At 49.5% G+C, this 20407-nt stretch overlaps 1 protein-coding gene across 3 annotated transcripts; it reads left to right on the forward strand.

The window, feature by feature from the left end:
* The first annotated feature begins 4183 nt into the window (after positions 1 to 4183).
* On the forward strand, positions 4184 to 16295 carry Rnh1 (ribonuclease/angiogenin inhibitor 1). Of its 3 annotated transcripts, none has more exons than XM_028870002.2 (10): positions 4184 to 4289; positions 10423 to 10527; positions 12071 to 12241; positions 12603 to 12773; positions 13271 to 13441; positions 13517 to 13687; positions 13772 to 13942; positions 14184 to 14354; positions 15744 to 15914; positions 16047 to 16295. In XM_028870002.2, the coding sequence occupies exons 2-10, from the start codon at positions 10442 to 10444 to the stop codon at positions 16132 to 16134; spliced, it is 1371 nt and encodes a 456-aa protein (XP_028725835.1). In that variant the 5' UTR covers positions 4184 to 4289; positions 10423 to 10441; the 3' UTR covers positions 16135 to 16295. The 3 variants fall into 3 exon arrangements, with proteins under 3 accessions (XP_028725835.1, XP_028725840.1, XP_028725830.1); XM_028870007.2 differs by lacking the exon at positions 4184 to 4289 and adding an exon at positions 8236 to 8481; XM_028869997.2 differs by lacking the exon at positions 4184 to 4289 and adding an exon at positions 8468 to 8583.
* Positions 16296 to 20407: the final 4112 nt, after the last annotated feature.

Genomic DNA, 20407 nt, shown 5'->3' on the forward strand with positions numbered 1-20407 from the left:
AAGAGGGTGCCAGATCTTATTACAGAGGGTTGTGAGCTACCATGTGGTTGCTGGGAATTGAACTCAGGACCTCTGGAAGAGCAGCCAGTGCTCTTAACCGCTGAGCCATCTCTCCAGCTCAGTGTATGGATTTTTTAAAAGATTTATTTTTATGTGCATTTGTGTTTTACTTGAATGTATGTCTGTGTGAGGGTGCCAGATGCCCTGGAACTAGAGTTACAGTTGTAAGCTGTCATGTGGGTGCTGGGAATTGAACCCTGGTTCTCTGGAAGAGTAGCCAATGCTCTTAACCTCTGGGCCATCTTTCCAATCCCATGTGTGGGTGTTTTACATGCATGTTATATATGTTTGTGCATCACATGCATGCTTGGTGCCTAAGGTCAGAAGAGGGCATCCGAACCCCTAGGACTGGAGTTACAGATGGTTGTGACCCACCATCAAACCTTATCCTCCGGAAGAGCAAAAACTACTCCTAGCCACCGAGCCATCTCTCCAGCCCTTAACTTTAACTTTTAAAGATTTATTTCTAGTGGGATGGTGGTAGTGCAGGCCGGTTATCCCAGCACTCAAGAAGCAGAGGCAGGCGGATTTCTGTGAGTTCAAGGCCAGCCTGGTCTACAAAGCAAGTTCCAGGACAGTGAGAGCTGTTACACAGAGAAACCCTGTCTCGAAAAAAACTATTTGTTTCTATTATTTGTAAATATGTGTGTTCCTGTGGGTATGTGCATATAGGTGCAGATGTCTAAAGAAGTCTCAGGTGTCAGGTTCCCTGAGCTAGACTTTTAGGCGGTTGTGAGCTGCCTGACATGGGTGCTGGGAACCAACTCGAGTCCTCCGGAAAAACAGTAGGCACTTTTAACCACCGAGTCATCTCTTTAGCCCCTTATTTTTATTTGTGTGTGTGTGTGTGTGTGTGTGTGTGTGTGTGTGTGTGTGTGCCTATGTGAATGTATGCCACATGTGTGGAGGTGTCCTTCGCAGTCAGAAGAGGGTATGGGGTAGCTGAGCTGGAGGTACAGATGGTTGTGAGCTGCCCTGCTGCCCTCAGTGGGTGCTGGGAACTGAAGTTGGGTCCTCTGCAAGAGAAGGAATCACTCTTAACAGCTGCATCTCTCCGGGTCCTATTTTTATTATTTGTACTGTGTGTTCTAAGATTTATTCTAGCATGTGTACCATTCCTACCTGAGGAACAAAATCATAGAAATGGTTTTTAAGGAGCTGGTCAGTGGTAGCACATGCCTTTACTCCCAGCAGAGAAAGGTGAATCTCTTAATTCAAGTCCAGCTTGGTCTATAGGTTGAGTTCCAGGACAGCCAGGGCTACACAAAGAAACCCTGTCTCAACAAAACAAAACAAAACAACAACAAAATGGTTTTTAAGAAAGTCATTTTATAAGATGTTCAGGAGGTAACAGCCCCACAGCGCTGAGGGCAGGTATGTTCTGCTTTCCTGAAGGAAATCTTCCCTCATCTCTAGTATTCCCCATCCTCTTTATAGCAAACATCACTCAGTCTCAGCCATCTGTAGGCCAGCTGGTAAGTGCTGCCTAGGCCTCTGTGTGCCACTCACCTGTCAGGCTGTGGATCATCTGTGGTTTCTGATGAATCAGTGGAGGTAACTCCATGACTTCTTCCTAGCATTACCTCTTCCCTGGGCAGCCAGGTAGATTTGCCAGCTTGTGTCCACTAGAGGGAGCCAGAACCCTGCACAGCTGGCCCTGCTGGTGAAATGCTTTCACTCATCCCAGTGAGAGGGATCCCTGCAGCAGCTTGTTTCATTTCTGGATTCTACCTGTTGTATGTGCTCATACATATCTACTTCCTCAAATTATGAGAATGTAATAGATGATATGGAATTTAAAAATAAACGCGCATACACATACACACCAAGAAAAAAATCCACCATGTGGTGACACACGCCTTTATCCCAGGACTCAGGCAGAGGCAGGTGGATCTGAGTTTGAGCCCAGCTTGGTCTACAGAGTGAGTTCAGGACAGCCAGGGCTAGAAACCCTGTCTAGAAAAACCAGAAAAAAGAAAAATACAACGAAAAAGAAAAGAGTCCTATGAGATTTTTGCGTACTGGAAATAGGGCTCACCTGAACCGAGACGTCCATGAACAAAATAACTGTAGGGCCCGAGTACTGAGTATTAAAGAATGCGAACAATCATGTTCAATTTAATTTATAAGATACCGCTTACATGCTGAAATGATGTTTTGGACATACTGACTTAAATAAAGATGAGTTTTCAACTGTTCTTCTTAGTTCCCTTTTAACGTGTATTTATTTGTGTTTGGGTATGTATGGATGTGGACATGCGACAGCCTGTGAGTGGAAGTCAGAGGCAGCCGAGGGGAACTGGTTTCTTCCCTCCCTCATGTGGGGTTCTGGAAGAGAACTCAGGTCTCAGACTTGACAACGGTGGCTTTGCTATCTGGGCCGTCACTTTCTTTCTGAAGTCTTCTCATAAGTTTCCTGCTATTGGGTCCTGTTACTTCACAATTGTGGGCACAATACCTTTCTTTAGATAATCCTGAAATACAACAAATCCTAGTAACTGCAGTCAAAATGCCAACTTTTTTTTTGTTTTAATTTTTATTTCATGTGCATTGATGTTTTTGCCTGTCTGTCTGTCTGTCTGTATGTATGAAGGTGTCAGGTCTCCTGGAAATGGAGTTACAGACAATTGTAAGCTGCTATGTGAGTGCTGGGAATTGAACCTGGGTCTTCTGGAAGAGCAGTCGGTGCTCTTAACCACTAAGCCATCTTCCCAGCCTGCCAATGTTTTCATCTAGACCATAGGATTATCTGTAGATACTATTCTGCTTATGTGGCTTCAGTTTGTCTATAATGAATGACTTCTTTTAAGATAATAAAAATCAATTTCCAGCTTATAAAGTGGGTAGGTTTTTCTAGTATTGTATCAGAAAGCCTTGACTTTGGAGGGTGTGTGGGATGGACATGTGGATCTGAGGAGGCTACCTGGTCACTCAGCACCTCTGCATTTGGAACATCACAGCGGTGAGGAGACAGGCAGATTGTTGGGTCTTGCCTGTTCCAGTTTAGCTTCAGGTTTGGTGAGTGTGGTGGTTTAGATGAGAATGGACCCCCAGAGGCTCATATGTTTGAATTGTTGGTCCCCAGTTGGTGGAACTGTTTGATAAGGATAAGGAGGTGTGGCTTTGTTGAAGGAAGTGTGTCACTGGGAGTGAGCTTTGAGATTGCCTTTTTATTTTTGAGACAGGGTTTGTCTGTGTAGCCCTGGCTATCCTGGAACTCACTCTGTAGAACAGGCTGGCTTTGAACTCAAGAGATCTGCCTGCCTCTCCCTCCCAAGTGCTGGGATTAAAGGCGTGCACCACCACTGCCTGGTGGGCTTTGAGGTTTCTACATCCTACCACACTGTTTCCAGTTAGGTCTCTCTGCCTCCTATTTGCAGATGAGGATATAAGCGTTCAGCCACTACTCCAGAGTCAGGCCTGCCTGCCTGCCTGCTGCCATGCTCCCCACTATGATGGTTATGAATTCACCTCTGGGACACAACAAATTAAAAGCTTTCTTTTATAAATTGCCTTAGACATGGTGTCTCACAACAGTAGAAAGACAGTGAGAGACCCTGTCTGATGGGAATAGGGTGGAATGTGATAGAGCAGGACCCTGGATGTCCTCCTCCCAAGCATTGGACAAGTAAGTATACATAAACCACACACAAATATGATGATGATATAACCCAGAGGTCAGGTGTGGTGGCCACATAGCCAGAGTTTGTTAAAAAAAAAATATATCAAGCAAGTTAGGCATAGTAATCCCAGAACCCAGAGAGGCTGAGGCAGGATGGACTTGACTTCGAGGCCACCTTGGCTACATAGAATTGTTTCAGGCCATCAAGAGCACAAGGAGACCTTGGCTCTGAAACAAAGATGCAAGCAAACAAACCAAAAAACTCTCCAACACATTTTGGCAAAATTCGGGAAATATTTATCGTGTAGGTCCAGAAATCGGCCAGCAACACCCGTCACAATAAATGAGTGAACTCCAGCGCAGGCGCCAAGCACCCCTGGCGCATCACTGCTCCACCGCCCACCACTCGGGATCGACTTCCGGACGACGGTAGTCTGGCTGGTTCCAAGCATCCTCTCACCAGCCCCAAGTACCACGCGCTAGGCCCCGCCTCCTCAACAAACCCCGCCCCCCACAATGCTGACACGCCTCGCAGGGCCTCGCCTTGCCCACTCCAGTCAGAAGGCCGCCATCACGCCCCGGGTCTCCAGGCCTCCGTCTTCGCGAGGTCAGTGTCACACGCTCTCTCCGCTTGTGGTCACTCAGCTGTCCGTGCCCCGCTCAGCCGGTGAAGAGCCGGAAGCGAACGGGCGCTCCCGGACGGAGTGGGGTGGGGCTGGGGGGGGGGAGAGGGGAGGGACGAACGAGGCGGTGTCTGCGCACGTGGATGACGTCATCGCACCATGTTACACCCTCCCCACCCCCCGCCCGCGGTCGGCCTTAGGGGTGCGGTGGGGTGGGGTCCTGGCGCGTCAGTGTGCGCGTGCGTCGTCTCTCTTTCAGGTCCCCGAAGCAAGGGCCCGCCCAGTTAGAATTGCTTTCCTTCCCTGAGCAGCCCTGGGCCTTCGTCACCCCCACCCCCAAGCACTTCCTCGGGATTCGAGGAGCAGGTGGAGGGCCTGGAGGGAGCGACATCTGAAGTGGAGGGTCGCTCGATTGTCCAGGTCCCCCGAGAACTGCGGACTCACAGTGGGGCCTGAACCGGGCAGCCGGGCTAGCCCTCGGCCTCCTGGACGCCAGGGGAAGTGGAAGCCGCTCCCGTGGGAGGGCATGGAACTGGTTCCGCATCTCGAGAGAGTTGTTTTTGCCGACAGCTAGATTTCTGCAGCAAGTTTTGTCATTTTGGCCGTGTTTGGGAAGGACCTTAGAACCGGCTAGCTCTTACAGGGGGTAGTGAAAATTTGAAAACAGTCCACCATAGGGATGGTTGATACAGCCACGTAAACAGATAATTGTACTCAGAGGAAAGTTGCATTGTATACACGTTTTTGTTTTTTTAAATACGTATTTTTGAGAAAGGGTCCCTTGCTCTGTAGTCTGACCACTGTATATATGATTTTTTTTTTTCTTTTTAAATACAAAGTTTCACACTGTAGCCCAGCCTAGCCTGGAACTCACTATGTAGCACAAACTAACCTTGAACTCATGCTGATACTCTGGCCCAGCCCTTTGGATGAAGTGCTGGCATTAACGTAAAGGCTGGGCTTCCTCACAGTGTTTGTACACAGAAAAAGTAGGTTATGTGTGGTGGCCCAGGCTTCCAAGCTCAGCGTGAAGGAGGAAGAGGTTACATGTGGTTCAAGGTGAGCCTGGACTACAGTACATAGCAAGGCTGTATCTTTTTTTGGTTTGGTTTGGTTTTTTTTGAGACAAGATCTCACTATGTAGACCAGGCTGGTTTGGAACTCAGAGATTCACCTGTCTGGGCCTCTGGGGTAGAGTGCTGGGATTAAAGGCAGCCCACGTCCTGCTGCAAGACCTCAGCTTAAAAAAAGAAAAAAACAAAACAAAACAAAAAAACAGAGCCATGTGTAGTGTGCATGCCTTTAGTCCTAGGACTCAGGACTCAGAGGCAAGTGGATCTCTGTAAACTCGAGGACAGCCTGGTTTACATAGTGAGTTCCAGGACAGCCAGAACTACACAGTGAGACCGTCTAGAAGGAGAACAAAACACCCAGAATTGTAATAGCTGTAAAAATACCAGTTTCATATCCGCTGTAACAAAATTGCAAATCTGTTTGTTACTTTACATTTGTCACTTTACAGTTCTGGAGAGAAGTCCAAAATGAGTTAAAAAATCAAGTGTCTGTGGGTTGTTCCTTCTGGAGGCTCCAAAAGACAAATGTTTTTTTGCCCTTCCACCCGTTATCTCTGTAATTTCCTTAAGAGGATCTTCACATGGCGCTGGGTGCAGGCTTTTAATCCCAGCATGCAGGAGGCAGAGGCAGGTGGATCTCTGTGAGTTCCAGGAAAGGTGCAGAGCTACACAGAGAAACCCTGTCTCGGAAAAACAAAACAAAAAGGAGGATCCTCATGATTACACAGACCCACCCCTGTTAGTTTTCCCTTACAGCATCCAGTAGTTGATGGAAACTCAACATACCCAGGGAGCCCATGCACCCTCTTTCTCTCCTTTCTCACCCTCCCTCAGTGGAAGTGGTCTCTATAGAAAACCCCATTTTCATGCATGTGGCAGGAAGAGAGGTGCTCACTGTCTTCAGTTTGTCCTGAGGTCCTGGTGAGGTGCTAGAATCACGCTTGCCTGGAACCCAGGACCCCAAGTTGGTACCCATGCAAAAAACACAGCTCTCTCTCATCTTTTTTTTTTTATGGTTTTTCGAGACAGGGTTTCTCTGTGTAGCTTTGTGCCTTTCCTGGAACTCGCTTTGGAGACCAGGCTGGCCTCGAACTCACAAAGATCCGCCTGTCTCTGCCTCCCAAGTGCTGGGATTAAAGGCATGTGCCACCACCGCCCAGCTCACAGCTCTCATCTTTCAGGGAAGAAGAGAGAGTTTACTCTGGAGTTATTGTTAGTGACCATGGCCTGGGAACAGATTTAGGTTGCCCCAAATTCCATGTTCCAACATGGAAGAGGTGTCATGAAGTTTTGTAGTTTTGCAGAAAAAAAGTCATAAATCAAGGCAAGTTCAAATGACATTGGTGGGTATATCAGAGAGACAGGTACAGAAAGATGGGGGAAGCTTTCCTATAGGTCCAGGATGCTATCTGATGACATTCTCAGCTTTGGGGTTAGTGGAAGCTAAATTAAAAGATTCTAAAAGGTTCCTATCTGTCAGTCACGGGATGTTAGTTCCAGCAGAGATGGGCAAGAAAAGGCTGCCTGGGAGGGCTAGAACTCGCCCAAGATAAGGTAATTAGGCTCCGGAACTTCACCATTCCAGTCTTTCCACAGCACTGAAATTCTAATCAGTCAGTCTCTGTAGGTACAGCTTCTTATCAGGAGCTCTCCCAGCAGCAACAAGAAAGGGCTGGCCTGGCCAAAGCTTCCCTTCTAGTTGGGCAGCCTTTACCTTCCCCATAGAACAGATTCCCTAATTCACAGTTGCTGGGGTCTTGAGTTCTCATGGCTCCTGCTGCCAAGAAGATTAAGCTAGGTCTGTAGTGACCACGATGCAGGGTTTATGAAGCTGAAATCCAGTCTACCTCTTGCCTCCCTTTCCGTTTTCAGGGTCCCCTGCCCCAGGTCTTTTTGGGAAGACAATCCCTGACCTCCTATGCTAGCATGTTGGAGTCCTCTTTTCATGTGTTACTTAAGCCCCAGGAGGGCTGGGACTTGGAACAGTGCCTGGCACACAGTAGGTGCTCAAGAAATAGGTGGGTGAATGCTGATTCCTTGACAAGTGTGTGGTATCTGTGCAGGGGAACAGGGCTCCTGAGTGACAGTCAAATTCCCTTTGCTGACCTTTTCCAAAGTGCTAGAATCTGGAAGTTCCAGGCCAGCTACACATCAAGACCTTGTTTCAAAATTCAAACAACAAAAACAATTCCCATAATGTAGGAGTATGTTACAAAGTTTAAACATGGCTGGAGAGATGGCTTAGCAGTTAAGAGCACTGGCTGCTGCTCTTCCAGAGCACCCAGGTTCAGTATCCAGCACCTGAATGGTGGATCACAACCATCTATAACTCCAGTCCCAGAGAATCTGATACCCTCTTCTGTCCTTCTTGGGCACGATGCACAGACATGTATGCAAATGAAACATTCATATACATAAATAAAATTGATAAAACTAATACTGAAGTGATTAAACAGTGACAAAATGCTTGCCCTTTTGGGGTGTCAAGGGCCTCATGCATAAGATGACACTATTTACCACCCCCAGCCACATCCCGGGGCCATAAAGGATTTCTTTTTTGGGGGGGGAGTGGGGTGGGGGCATGTTTTGAGACAGGGTTTTTCTGTCTAATAATGCCTTGGCTGTCCTGAATTCGCTCTGTAGACCAGGCTGGTCTCAAACTCACAGAGAATAAACCTGTAATGCCAACCAGGGAGAAAGATTCCTCCTGCCTCTGCCTCCCGAGCCCAGGGATTAAAGTGTACGCCACCACGCCTGGTTTATAAAGGATGTTTTGAACTCTGTTCTGTGCGTGCAAACCTCGTCTGCTCGTCAGAGACGCGGCTGGGTGCTGTTTTTTGCACCAGAAGCTGTCCTCGCAGGCGCACCCATTTCGCGGCAGCTGTGGATCATTTCACATAGTTTTAGTCAGGCCCCAAAGTGACTCAGGTTTGTTTGGGTCTGTTCCCAAAGTGCAGCTTGCATGTGGGAGGGGCAGACCCGGTGGGCGGTTTCCTGAAGGCAAAGTGAAAGGCTAGTTGGGGCCAGAGAGGACCGGCAGTCTCGAGGCCCCGCCCTGGGCGGAAGGAACGGGACCGGCTGGGACCTCTAGCAGCAGAGCCAGGTGAGCTAGGGCCATGCTCCGGGGCGCCCGGCTGGCCCTGAGAGTTTTTCTCGAGTCCCCTCCTGGCCCTCTTAATACGTGGCAGAGCGTCTGGACCAGAAGGTTCGGGGGACCAAAAATAGGGCGGGGGCGGGGTCGCCGGCCGGGCGAGCCTCTGAGGCCTGTTCCTTCGTAGGGAGGCACAGATGATGTGCCCAGGAGGATCCTTTCTCGGTGCTTGCAGGCCGAGCTCATGGCTCCGTCGCCAGCGGCCTATTGGCCCAAACCGGGCCGTCTTCAGATCCCAGGATTCATTAGGAGCGGCTAGCTAGCGATCCCTAGTCACAGCTAAGCGGAGATCAGAATAGTGCCTCTAAACCAGGCTTGTGGGGCCTCCCGACTCGTCACCTGTGTGCATTCCCAGGGCCCACAGCCAAAGGATCAAGGGCCCAGTCCCAAGGCCAAGCCAGGGGAGGAGTGTGTGAGGAGAGCCAGCTGCCTGGGTACTTTCACATCCCTTGTCCCTGGCCTCAGATAATCAGTCAGAACTGGCTGCCTCACCTGCCTCAAAGCCCAGCCCTGTACTTTCCCTAAAGACAGACACTCGAGGATCCCCTAGTCTGTAGCGCAAAAGAGAACAGACTTGTGGACCAGGGCCTGGGGATGGTGCTGTGAGGGAAGTCCGGTAGCTGCCACCTCACCTTTAGTGCTGCAGCCATGACTGTGTTTGGATGACACACCCTAGAATCCAGGCTGTGCTGGTTTTACTCACTGACTCATGGGGGTGGGGATAAATGGTTGCTCCGTGTCGTGGCTGTTAGGACCACAGTGAGGTATCCATGCCTTTCATCAGTTTCCCGGGTCACTCACTCTGTGTCAAGGTGTGTAGAGTGAATCTTTCTCCCTGGTTGGCATTACAGGGTTATCCTCCCAGCTCTGAGAAGGAAAGGGAAGGCCCCTTTAGCAAGGCCATGGTGTGCCAGGCACTGGACCCTCCCACAGAACCCAGTTCCCCTCTCCCACCTCTGTGCTAGCAGCACAGCACAGACCACTTCTTCCAAGGAGCCCTCCAGGATACCTACATGCTGGCCAAACTCCTGCTTAACAGATGCTCAGGAAATGTGGGGACATGGGTACCTGTCCCCCAGGCCTCAGGAACATCCTTCCACAGCCAGTGCCAGCCTTGTTTATTCAGGCTCTGTGCCCATCCCTGTCAGAGCCTGTGACCAGTTTGTCTCAGTTTTCCTGGATATAGGTCTCATTTTTCTCAGCCCGATGGACAGCCTGGATCCTCTGTGGGTGGGGCCTGAACTGGCTGAGGGTTTTGCAGAAGGTAATCCTGGCCTGGTCTGAGCCCCTAGCCTCAGAAGGAAATCATGGAAGTGCGTGCCTCAGTGGCTGCCCTTCAGTACTCCCCTTTCTCCCAGAGTCCTTTGCCTTCCCACCCTTCAGGTGGTTGCTTCTGTCCAGGATCCCGGCTCCCTGGCATCTGACTTTGTGGATGGCTTGGCAACAGTAGAGTATGGCGCTGCCTTCCACCCAGTTTGTTCCAAGAACATGAGCTGAGGGAGCAGGAAGCTCCCCTGCTGGGGTTTCCAGACAGCCATGCTCAGGCACATCCGAGGCAGGGGAGTTCTAGGCCAGACTTGGTGTCCCGGTGCTGTCTTCAGCAAGAAGGAGGTGCCCGGGTGGCTGGGCTCCTTCAGACTGTCTCAGTGCTGGCCCTTATGTTCTGCTGCTCTTCGTGGTATTTGCTAGGGGTACCATGTAGGCAGCCTCTCCTGATACCTTGTTTACTTCTAGAGACTGAATGTGTGGACACACTTGCTGGGGAGAGGCTGGGCCCCTACTGGGAAAAAAATGTGCTCATTTGGCTTTTGGACTCATCCTCTTACAAAGTCTATCCTGTCAAGCATTGGAAATTTCCTCAAGAGTTCTCTCGTCCTTCTTTCTTCTGCCCAGATTACATTGTGCACCCACCATGAGTCTTGACATCCAGTGTGAGCACCTGAGTGATGCCAGGTGGACAGAGCTCGTTCCCCTGATCCAGCAATACCAAGTGGTCAGGTAGAGGCAGCCTTGGGGACCTTGTGGGTACCGTTGGGTTTGGCTGGGAGGGTAGTACTCGGTTGTGGAGATGGGTGGTTCTTGCAGCTTGTGGCCACCCAGTGGGTTTGCTGTGTTCCAAAAGTATGCTATTAATGGACACAAAGACGTTTTGCATAATCTTCATGAGATGTTCTTCAACCTTTTTGTTTGTTTGTTATCAGACAAGGGTCTCACTCTGTAGCCCATACTGGCCAAGGAACTGGGCTACAGGAACTTAGCTCAGTAGTTGTCTAGCCTGCCCAAGGTCTTGGGTTCAGTTGACTGCCAACAAAATAGAAATGAGCATGATGGTACAAGCCTATACTCCCAGCACTGGGGAGGTGGAGGCAGGAGGATCAGAAGCCCAAAGTCATTTTTTGCTACATAGTGAGTGTAACATAACAAGTTAGCCTGAGATACAAGAATTTAAAAACTGACAACTAGGCATGTAGCTCATGTAGCTAAGCAGTAGAACTTGACTAGCATGTGTAATGTATGAGAAGCATATGTGAACCACTGCAGGCTCAGGTAGGGGCAGGCTTGATGTGGCGACTGATGGCAGGTGGTGGGCACCTCGAATCTGGTAGTTTGGACCCTTATTACTCAGCTTTTCCTTCTCTGGAGACAGAGTAGGCTTTTCAGGAGGTGATGGTGCCTGTCCATCCCTGTCCCTGTCTGTCCGTCTCTGACTGAGAAAGGGAGTTGGTACCAGCCCTCCTCACTAGGCTCTCAGGTTCCCAGGCAAGAGATAGGTACCTGCTTCATCCTCATCTTCCCCAAGATAGTTTTAGGTTTGCCACAGAATCCAAAGGTCATGGAGGCATCCCAGCCCTCTATCAGCTTCCCATGACCATGTCTTAAGACTCTCATGCTGCCTAGCACTTTTAGTCAGATGTGGGTTCCTGGCTTTGCCCTGTGACTTTCCCCATCCTTAGTTGCTTAGGATCCCACATGACTTCTGCTGATCAGCTCATAGCCCCTTCTGTAGGGTTCCTCTTCCTCTTGTCCTAGTGACCTGAGTTTTGAGTCTGGATACATTGCACATGTCCCCTTGGCTGGTCTGAGGGCTTTTCATGCTGGTCATGTGCTTTTGGAGAGTGTGGAGGGACTGTGGGTGTGGCCTCCCACACTGTGTCCGTGTGGACACAACTGAGTCATAACTTGCTGTGATTCAGCACGTCCTCACACTGCTGCAGCTCTGACCAGGTCTGAGTTCCTCTGCCTGCTATCAGCATCCGTCCCTGCTCTCCCCACCCCCAACTCTCAGTGCTGGAGCTTGGTGCAAGCGAGGCAGGCAACTCTAGTTCTTGTTTTTTTGGTTTTTTTTGAGAAAGCTTTCTTCCACTGTGTAGGTGTAGCCCAGACTGCGTTGGAGCTTAGTGATCACCTGTCACCATAAATGCCTGTTTCAAGTTTAAACATTGTAGTTATAATCCACATTTGGACTTCTTGGCTCCTGTTGTGTGGGATGGTGGTTGGGTCTGAGGCCAGCGCCATGCTGACCCAGGGGTCCTGTCTGCAGGTTGGATGACTGTGGCCTCACTGAGGTGCGGTGCAAAGACATCAGCTCAGCGATCCAGGCCAACCCTACCCTCACAGAGCTCAGCCTCTGCACCAATGAGCTGGGGGATGCTGGTGTGAGCCTGGTGCTCCAGGGCCTGCAGAAGCCCACCTGTAAGATCCAGAAGCTGAGGTAAGTCCAGGGACTCAGCCCAGCCTGTTCAGGGCAGAACCTCAAGCGGGCAGATAGGCAGCCATGACATAGAAAGCCACTGAGACATTGGTGACACAGGAAGGGACAGGTTGTGGTACTAGGCACTCGCAGCTCCATCCAGAACACAGATGTAGTGTGCAGTGCTGGGACAAGCCACACTGTGGCTTTGTTCCAGGGCCCAGCCCCAAGAGAGAATCTGACTGAGCCACACTGGTGTCCTCCTTTGGCCTGGAACCCCATCTAGAGGGAAAGTAGTGTCCTAACCCTGTAGGGTGTGTTGGAGCTCTGGCAGGCATGGGCTGAGTCTGTTCTTTACTGCTGCTGATGGCATGTGCTTCAGCCTCCAGAACTGCAGCCTAACGGAGGCTGGCTGTGGCGTCCTACCTAACGTGCTGCGCTCTTTGCCTACCCTGCGTGAGCTACATCTCAGTGACAACCCTCTGGGGGATGCAGGCCTGAAGCTGCTCTGTGAAGGACTTCTGGACCCCCAGTGCCGCCTTGAGAAGCTTCAGTGAGTGTCTGTCTTGCCAGGGTCCCTGAGCTCTTTGCCGCCCCCGACCCAGAGCCCAGCCATCCAGCCATCCTCAGTAAGCCTCACACCAACACAATGGATAAGAACTCTGGAGGGAACTCCTAAGATTTGAGGGGCTCTCCTTTGCTAGGTGCTGGCAGCTGGCCGAGCCTCTGAGAGGGGGAACTGATACTGGTAGTCTGGTTTGATTCTGTAGTGTGACCCCAGATGAGCCGAAGATACTCTCCAGTAGGAACTTGTTTCTCTCTGCTGGTTCTGGGAGGACCTCAGAATTTGAGGTGGGGCTCTTTCCAGTAAAAGTTTCCTGAGTGATGTTGGTGTCCTCCTGGAGGCTCTAGGTCCTCACTGTGCCTGACCAGAGGAGGCCTAAGGTTGCAATGGGAAATGAGATACCAGCAATCCCTTGTTTCCCCGATGCCAAATTTCTAGGCCCGTCCTTAATCCTTTTGATGTCCTGAGACCCCTGCCTCCCTCAGGTTGGAATACTGTAACCTCACAGCAACCAGCTGCGAGCCCCTGGCTTCGGTGCTCAGGGTGAAACCTGACTTTAAGGAGATAGTGTTGAGCAACAACGACCTCCACGAGGCTGGTATCCAGATGCTGTGCCAGGGCTTGAAAGCCTCTGCCTGTCAACTGGAGTCACTCAAGTATGTACTAGGCCGCAGGGGCAAAGGGGGAGGGGCAGGCACCAGTACTCCTCTTATTATGGCCTGTGTCTCTAGGCTGGAGAGCTGTGGTATCACATCAGCCAACTGCAAGGATCTGTGTGATGTCGTGGCCTCCAAAGCCTCACTGCGGCAACTGGACCTGGGCAGCAACAAGCTGGGTAATGCAGGCATTGCAGCTCTGTGCTCCGGACTGCTGCTCCCCAGCTGCAGGCTCAGGACTCTGTGGTGAGTCAGCTCCCAGCCTCCTTGCATGGGGATGGAGGACATGGTGAGTGAGGACCATCCTTCAAGAATGTTGATGTCCCACAGGCTGTGGGAGTGTGATATCACTGCAGAGGGCTGCAAGGACCTGTGCCGTGTCCTCAGGGCCAAGGAGAGCCTGAAGGAACTCAGCTTAGCTGGCAATGAGCTGAGGGATGAAGGTGCCCAGCTGCTGTGTGAGAGCCTGCTGGAGCCTGGCTGTCAGCTGGAGTCGCTGTGGTGAGGGGCCTGAGGTTCTTCTAGGACAGAACGGGGACTAGGCAGACATGCAGCAAGGCTAGAGTGGAGTGAGGTCTGGGGGCTGCTGGGGGACTCAGGAAGAGGACAGTGCTGAGCTGAGGTGCAGGTCCACAGAGGGTGAGGGAGGGATGGGGTAGTGGGTGTGCCACCTGGGTTCCTTATGGACCTCCTAGGGAAGGGCTAGTTGGAGCTACTGGCACCAGCCTTTCTGTTCCCACAGGGTGAAGACCTGTAGCCTCACAGCCGCCTCTTGTTCCCACTTCTGCTCCGTGTTGACCAAGAACCGTTCTCTGCTGGAGCTGCAAATGAGCAGCAATCCCCTGGGGGACTTGGGAGTCCTGGAGCTTTGCAAGGCTCTGGGCCAGCCAGACACTGTGCTGCGTGTGCTTTGGTGAGTGTGCAGGTGGGCATGTGCTGGGAGGTGGGTACAGCTCCAAGTCTGGCCACCTTCCTCCTGTGAGGAACCCCAGGTAGGCATGGAAGTCCTAGGGTTTTCCATATCCTATCCCCACCTCGTGATAGTGTTTGTTTCGGATAAGGCATGCATCACCAAGCCTGGGTTCTTCCATTCTCTTGGTCACGTTCTAACAGCTTCCATGAGTACTAGAAACTCATCTTCTATAGAACCTCGTGTATCCTGGCCATAGAGCTAGATGAGGAATCTGAGCCACTCATTCCTCCCATTTCTTTCTGGTTCCAGGGAGGACTCTGCTGTCCCAAATTCCCTTTGTGCCTCCTTATTCTCTTTGGCAGGTTTTTAAGTTATTATTTCACATTTCTGTTTGTGTGTGTGCTCTCAAGCTCATACCATGCATGCATGTCAAAGTCAGAAGATAACTTACAGGAGTTGCTTCTTCTACCCTGGGGTTCCAAGTATGGAACTCAGGTTGTTGAACTTGGCAGCAAGTGGGCCCAGCCTTCTTTGGCAGCTTTTACAATTTTCTGTCCACTGTGCTCTGGGCTATTGATTTGCCTTTGTGTGGGCCTTGGCCCTGAGAAGTCATGTACTCTCTTCATCCTTCTCCGTTCCTTTTTCTGCAGGGTCCTGGAGTCAGTCCTTGGGTTTTAAGGGCAGTTCAATTCCTGTCTTCACTTTCTTTCTCAAGCTTTTGTTCAAATTTCTAGCCATTCCCCATTTTCTACCCAGTCCAGAGTCTCATTTACCGTTTATCTCTGCCCTGCCTTGTGTGGTGGCACAAAGTAACTGCTGGTCATTCTGGACTGGGCATTAGCTGAAGGGTGGACCAGGCCACTATAGGGACACCAGGGCCATAGGACACTCTGAAGTCTGAGGGTCCTGTCCCAGGAGTCTTGAGGCCTGCTGCAGCCACTTACAGATGGGGTCCTGTCGATCTCAGACCCACTTTGGGGAGGCAAGCCATTGCAGCTTCTTGATGTCACCTGGTCTACTTGTACCTTAACTCCCAGTACCTTGGCTTCCTCAGGCTCCAGCTGATGAGCATGGGTACTGGCCCTGCTCACTTGTTCTTCCTTTGGTCTATACCCCAGTCTTACTCAGTCTGGAACCTGTCTACCCTGTCACTTCTTATAGGCAGCCTGATGTTCTTGGCCTTGGTGCACAAGGTTCTGATCTAGCCAGGCTCTTGGTACTCAAAGAGATGCATGTGCCCTCTGAGGCTGTGCGCCATTCCTGTCAGGGGAAGCTAGGCTTCCGGCTATTGTATCCAGCTGAGGGGAGCTTAGCGGCACTTGAAGTATGGAGGGGCTGCCTTCCTGCTAAAGCCCAGGTATGGAGAACAGCTCTGCCCTCTCCACCCAGGCTGGGGGACTGCGATGTGACAGACAGTGGTTGCAGCAGCCTTGCCTCAGTCCTGCTGACCAACCGCAGCCTGCGGGAACTGGACCTCAGTAACAACTGCATGGGTGACTCGGGTGTCCTGCAACTGATGGAGAGCCTCAAACAGCCCAGCTGTGCCCTTCAGCAGCTAGTGTAAGTGGATGTGCTGAATGAAGGTGGTGGGACAGGGGTGCCTGAGCTCACAGGATCAGGCAGGAAGGTGGGAATGGATGAGTAAACAGGAGCACCCTAACTCACTCACTCTTTCCTGCCTGCCTGTGACAGCCTGTATGACATTTACTGGACGGGGGAGGTGGAAGACCAGCTGCGGGCCCTGGAGGAGGAAAGGCCATCCTTGAGGATCATTTCCTGAGATGTGTACTTCTCTGGACACACAACATTAATCCAGCCCCGGGACAGCCAGCAGGATCTCTGGGTGTCCTAGTGTTGACTGGAGATAAGCATTGTAATCTTATTTCAGCAGAAAACTTTATAGACACTTTATAACTATTAAAACACTTTGTTGGCAAGAAAGGTCCTTGTCGTTCTTTGTGGGCTGGCGTAGCTGTTCTATGGACCCATGATGCTATGACTGCTTCCTGTGTATGGGGCAGTTCATTCACATGCTCAGCCCAGCAGTGGGTCCTTATTCAATCTCTAATATGGCCTTCCAAGAAACCAGGGTCTTGCTGCTGTAGCTGTGGACAGCCTTGAACCTTGGCCATACGCCATACTCTACTGCCCGCATGTTGACTACAGGCATTGTACAGCTGTGTGCTTCACACTTTGCTCCAAGACAGGTCTTAAAGGGACTTTCAAAGCGGAAGCTTCCTCCTGCCCACACTCAGTAGTGTGAGTGAGGATGATCTCTGCTTGCAATGGTCAAGCATGACTCTGGAAGATTCATACTGAAATCTCAGGAGACTGGGGTAAGACTCAGTGGTAGCGCTCTTCCTAGTACAAAAAGGGTTGAAAACAAAACAAACCCCAAGAGATCAAAATCTCTAAAGTTTAAAACCCCCAAACTATAAAAGGTTGAAATCTTCAAAGTGAAATTGCCGAAATAATTTCCATGACTTAATGCTTAATGAGAGAAGGGTGCCTGGTCCAATTCTAGAGAAGAGACTGGCTATGTGATGTGGCAAATAGGAAAGCTTTGGGTTTTATTTTTATTTATTTACTTACTTATTCTGGTTTTTTGAGACAAGGTTTCTCTGTGTCCTGCAACTTTCTCTGTAGCTGTTCCAGAACTCAAGAGATCTGCCAGCCTCTGCCTCCTGAGTGTCACCACCGTCTAGCTATTTTTAAGATTTGTATTTTATGTAGCGTGACTAACAATTGTGAACTGTCATGTGGATACTGAGAACCAAACCCAGGTCTTTAGTAAGAGCAGCTAGTGCTCTTAACCACTGATTCACCTCTTCAGCCATTATTTTACTTATTTATTTGGGGTTTTAGAAGCAGGGTCTCACGTTGTAGTTTTAGCTTGCCTGAACTTGCTATATAGACCAGGCTGGCCTCAAACTCACAGATATCTGCTTGCCTCCTAAATGTTGGGGGGCTGGAGAGGTGGCTCAGAGATTAAGAGCACTGACTGCTCTTCTAGAGGTCCTGAGTTCAATTCCCAGCAACCACATGGTGGCTCACAACCATCTGTAATGGGATCTAGCGCCCTCTTCTGGCCTGTAGTCATACATGCTGTATACATAATAAATAAATAAATCTTAAAAAAAAAAAAAAAAAAGAGTACTTCTAAATGTTGGGATTAAAAGTGTGCACTATCATACCCAGCTTCCTAATTTTTTTTAAAAATTACACTTCTAAATTTTTTCTTTTCTTTTCCTTTCTTTCTTTTCGTTTTTTTTTTTTTTTTTTTTTTTTTTTTTTTTTTTTTTTTTTTTGAGACAGGGTCCTTCCGTGTAGCCCTAACTATCCTGGAATTTGCTTTGTAAACCAGGCTGGTCTTAAACTCAGAGATCCTCCTGCCTCTGCCTCCTGAGTGCTGGGATTAAAAGGTGTGCTCCACCAACACCCGGCTAAAATTTAGCTCAGTGCTTAAGAGCACTGGCTACTGTTCCAGAGGACCTGGGTTCAATTCCCAGCACCAATATGGCAGCTTGCAACTTTAACCTCTCTGTTCCAGGGGATCCAACACCCTCACATAAACATACATGCAAGCAAAACATCAATGTACAAAAAATACAAATAAATTACTTAAAATTATTATTTATTCATTTATTTTTGCTTTTTTTTTTTTTTTTTTTTTTTTTTTTTTTTTTAGACAGGGTCTCACTATGTATTAGGTGACTTCAGAGTTGTTAAATATACCAGGCTGGCCTTGAATCCACATGGATCTGCCTGCTTTTGCCTCCCAAATGCAGGGATTAAAAGTGTGTCTCTGAGTGGCAAATGTATTTTTGTTTTATGTGTATGGATGTTTTGCCAGTATGTATGTCTGTGTACCATGTGCTTGCCTAAGGAAGCTAGAAGAGTGTCTGATCCTCTGGAACTGAGTTAAAGCCATGTGGGTGCTGGAACTGGAACTTGGGTCCTCTGCAAAAGCAAATGCTCTTAACTGTCAAGTCATCTCCAGTGCCCAAATTAATTTCTCTTTTTTAAAGCTAGGTTCTCTATGTGGCCCTGGTTGGCCTCTTAAGAGATCAACCTCCTGCATCCTGAATGTGTTGCCATGACCAGCTAAAATTACACTTACTTGTGTGTACCAGTGGCATGTGTTCCAACTATAACCCAAGGATTAACATCAAGAATATCGATCGAAGCCCAAGCAGTGGTGGTGCACGCCTTTAATCACAGCATTGAGGAGGCAGAGGCAGGCAGATCTCTGTGAGTTCAAGGCCAGCCGGGTCTGCAGAGTGAGTGAGTTCCAGAACAGGCTCCAAAACTATACAGAAACTCTGTCTCAAACAAACAAACAAACAAACAAACAAACAAACAAAAAAGCATAGTGTCCATTATCATTGGTCACCTGGGAAATGCAAACCAAAACCAGTAAGATGCCTGGCAGTGGTGACACACGCCTTTAATCCCAGCACTTGGGAGGCAGGGGCAGGCGGATCTCTTTGAGTTCAAGGCCAGCCTGGTCTACAGAGTGAGTTCCAGGAAAGGTGCAAAGCTACACAGAGAAACCCTGTCTCAGAACAAAACCAAAAAGCAAACAAACACACAACCAACCAGTAAGATGTCACCTTACCTCACTGAAAATGGCCGACAGGATGAGAGACAGTGTACAGTGTTGCAGAGTGGCCCTCAGATTAAGAGCACATGTTGCTTGGACTGGGGTTCAGTTCCCAGCATTCCTAAGCTGGCTCTCAACCATCTCTTAACTATAGTTTCAGAGGATCCAATGCTGTCTTCTGGCCTCAGGCACTTATGTGGTACACACATACATATGTGCAGACAAAACACTCTCCATACTCATAAAGCTCTCAAAAAATCTTGCTAGGTAGTGGTGATACACACCTTTAATCCCAGCACTCTGGAGGCAGAGGTAGGCAGAGCTCTGAATTTGAGGCCAGCCTGGTCCACAGAGCAAGTTCCAGGACAGCCAGGGCTACAAAAAGAAACCCTGTCTCAAAAAAAAAAAAAAAAAAAAAACACAAAAAATCATACTATGTTTGTCCTTCCAAGTCTGGGTTACCTCATTTAGGATATTTTCTCGTTCCATCCATTTGCCTGCAAATTTCATGCTGTCATTGTTTTTCTCTGCTGAGTAGTACTCCACTGTGTATATGCACCACATTTTTTTTTTCTTTCTTTTTTTTTTTTGTTTTTTTGAGACAGGGTTTCTCTGTGTAGCTTTGCACCTTTCCTGGAACTCACTCTGTAGACCAGGCTGGCCTCGAACTCACAGAGATCGGCCTGCCTCTGCCTCCCAAGTGCTGGGATTAAAGGCGTGTGCCACCACCGCCGCTGTACCGCATTTTCTTAATCCAGTCTTCAGTTGACAGGCATCTAGGTTGTTTCCAGGTTCTGGCTATTATGAATAATGCTGCTATGAACATAGCTGACCATGTGTCCTTGTGGTATGATTGAGAAGACATCATGGGAATAGGGAGAAATAGGGTGCTAGAGAAGTTTCCAGGAATCCACAAGGATGACCCCACCATAGACTACTGGCAATAGTCGAGAGGGTGCCTGAACTGGCCTACTCTGGTGATCAGATGGCTGAATATCCTAACTGTCATCATAGAGCCCTCATCCAGTGACTGATGGAAGCAGATATAGAGCTGGGCGCCAAGCCGAGCTCCAAGAATCCAATTGATGAGAGAGGAGGGATTTTTTTTTTTTGGTTTTTCGAGACAGGGTTTCTCTGTGTAGCTTTGCGCCTTTCCTGGAACTCACTTGGTAGCCCAGGCTGGCCTCGAACTCACAAAGATCCACCTGGCTCTGCCTCCCGAGTGCTGGGATTAAAGGCGTGCGCCACCACCGCCCGGCCTGAGAGAGGAGGGATTTTATAAGCAAGAGACATCGAGATCATGATGGGAAAATGTACAGAGACAGCCAGCCAAACTAGTGGAAACACATGAACTGTGGACCAATAGCTGAGGAGCCCCCATGGTACTGGATCAGGCCCTCTGGATAGGTGAGACAGTTGTTTAGCTTGAACTGTTTAGGGGGCCCCCAGG

This window comes from Peromyscus leucopus, chromosome 1 (assembly GCF_004664715.2).
Source record: "Peromyscus leucopus breed LL Stock chromosome 1, UCI_PerLeu_2.1, whole genome shotgun sequence".
NCBI classification, from domain to species: domain Eukaryota; kingdom Metazoa; phylum Chordata; class Mammalia; order Rodentia; family Cricetidae; genus Peromyscus; species Peromyscus leucopus.

Excerpts from the sequence above, each read along its gene's own strand:
- Rnh1 (XM_028869997.2), top strand. The coding sequence starts at position 8,495 with ATGCTCCGGGGCGCCCGGCTGGCCCTGAGAGTTTTTCTCGAGTCCCCT. Across the intron at positions 13,943-14,183 it reads TGTCAGCTGGAGTCGCTGTG|GGTGAAGACCTGTAGCCTCA; the intron begins GTGAGGGGCCTG and ends CTGTTCCCACAG. Across the intron at positions 14,355-15,743 it reads ACTGTGCTGCGTGTGCTTTG|GCTGGGGGACTGCGATGTGA; the intron begins GTGAGTGTGCAG and ends CTCTCCACCCAG.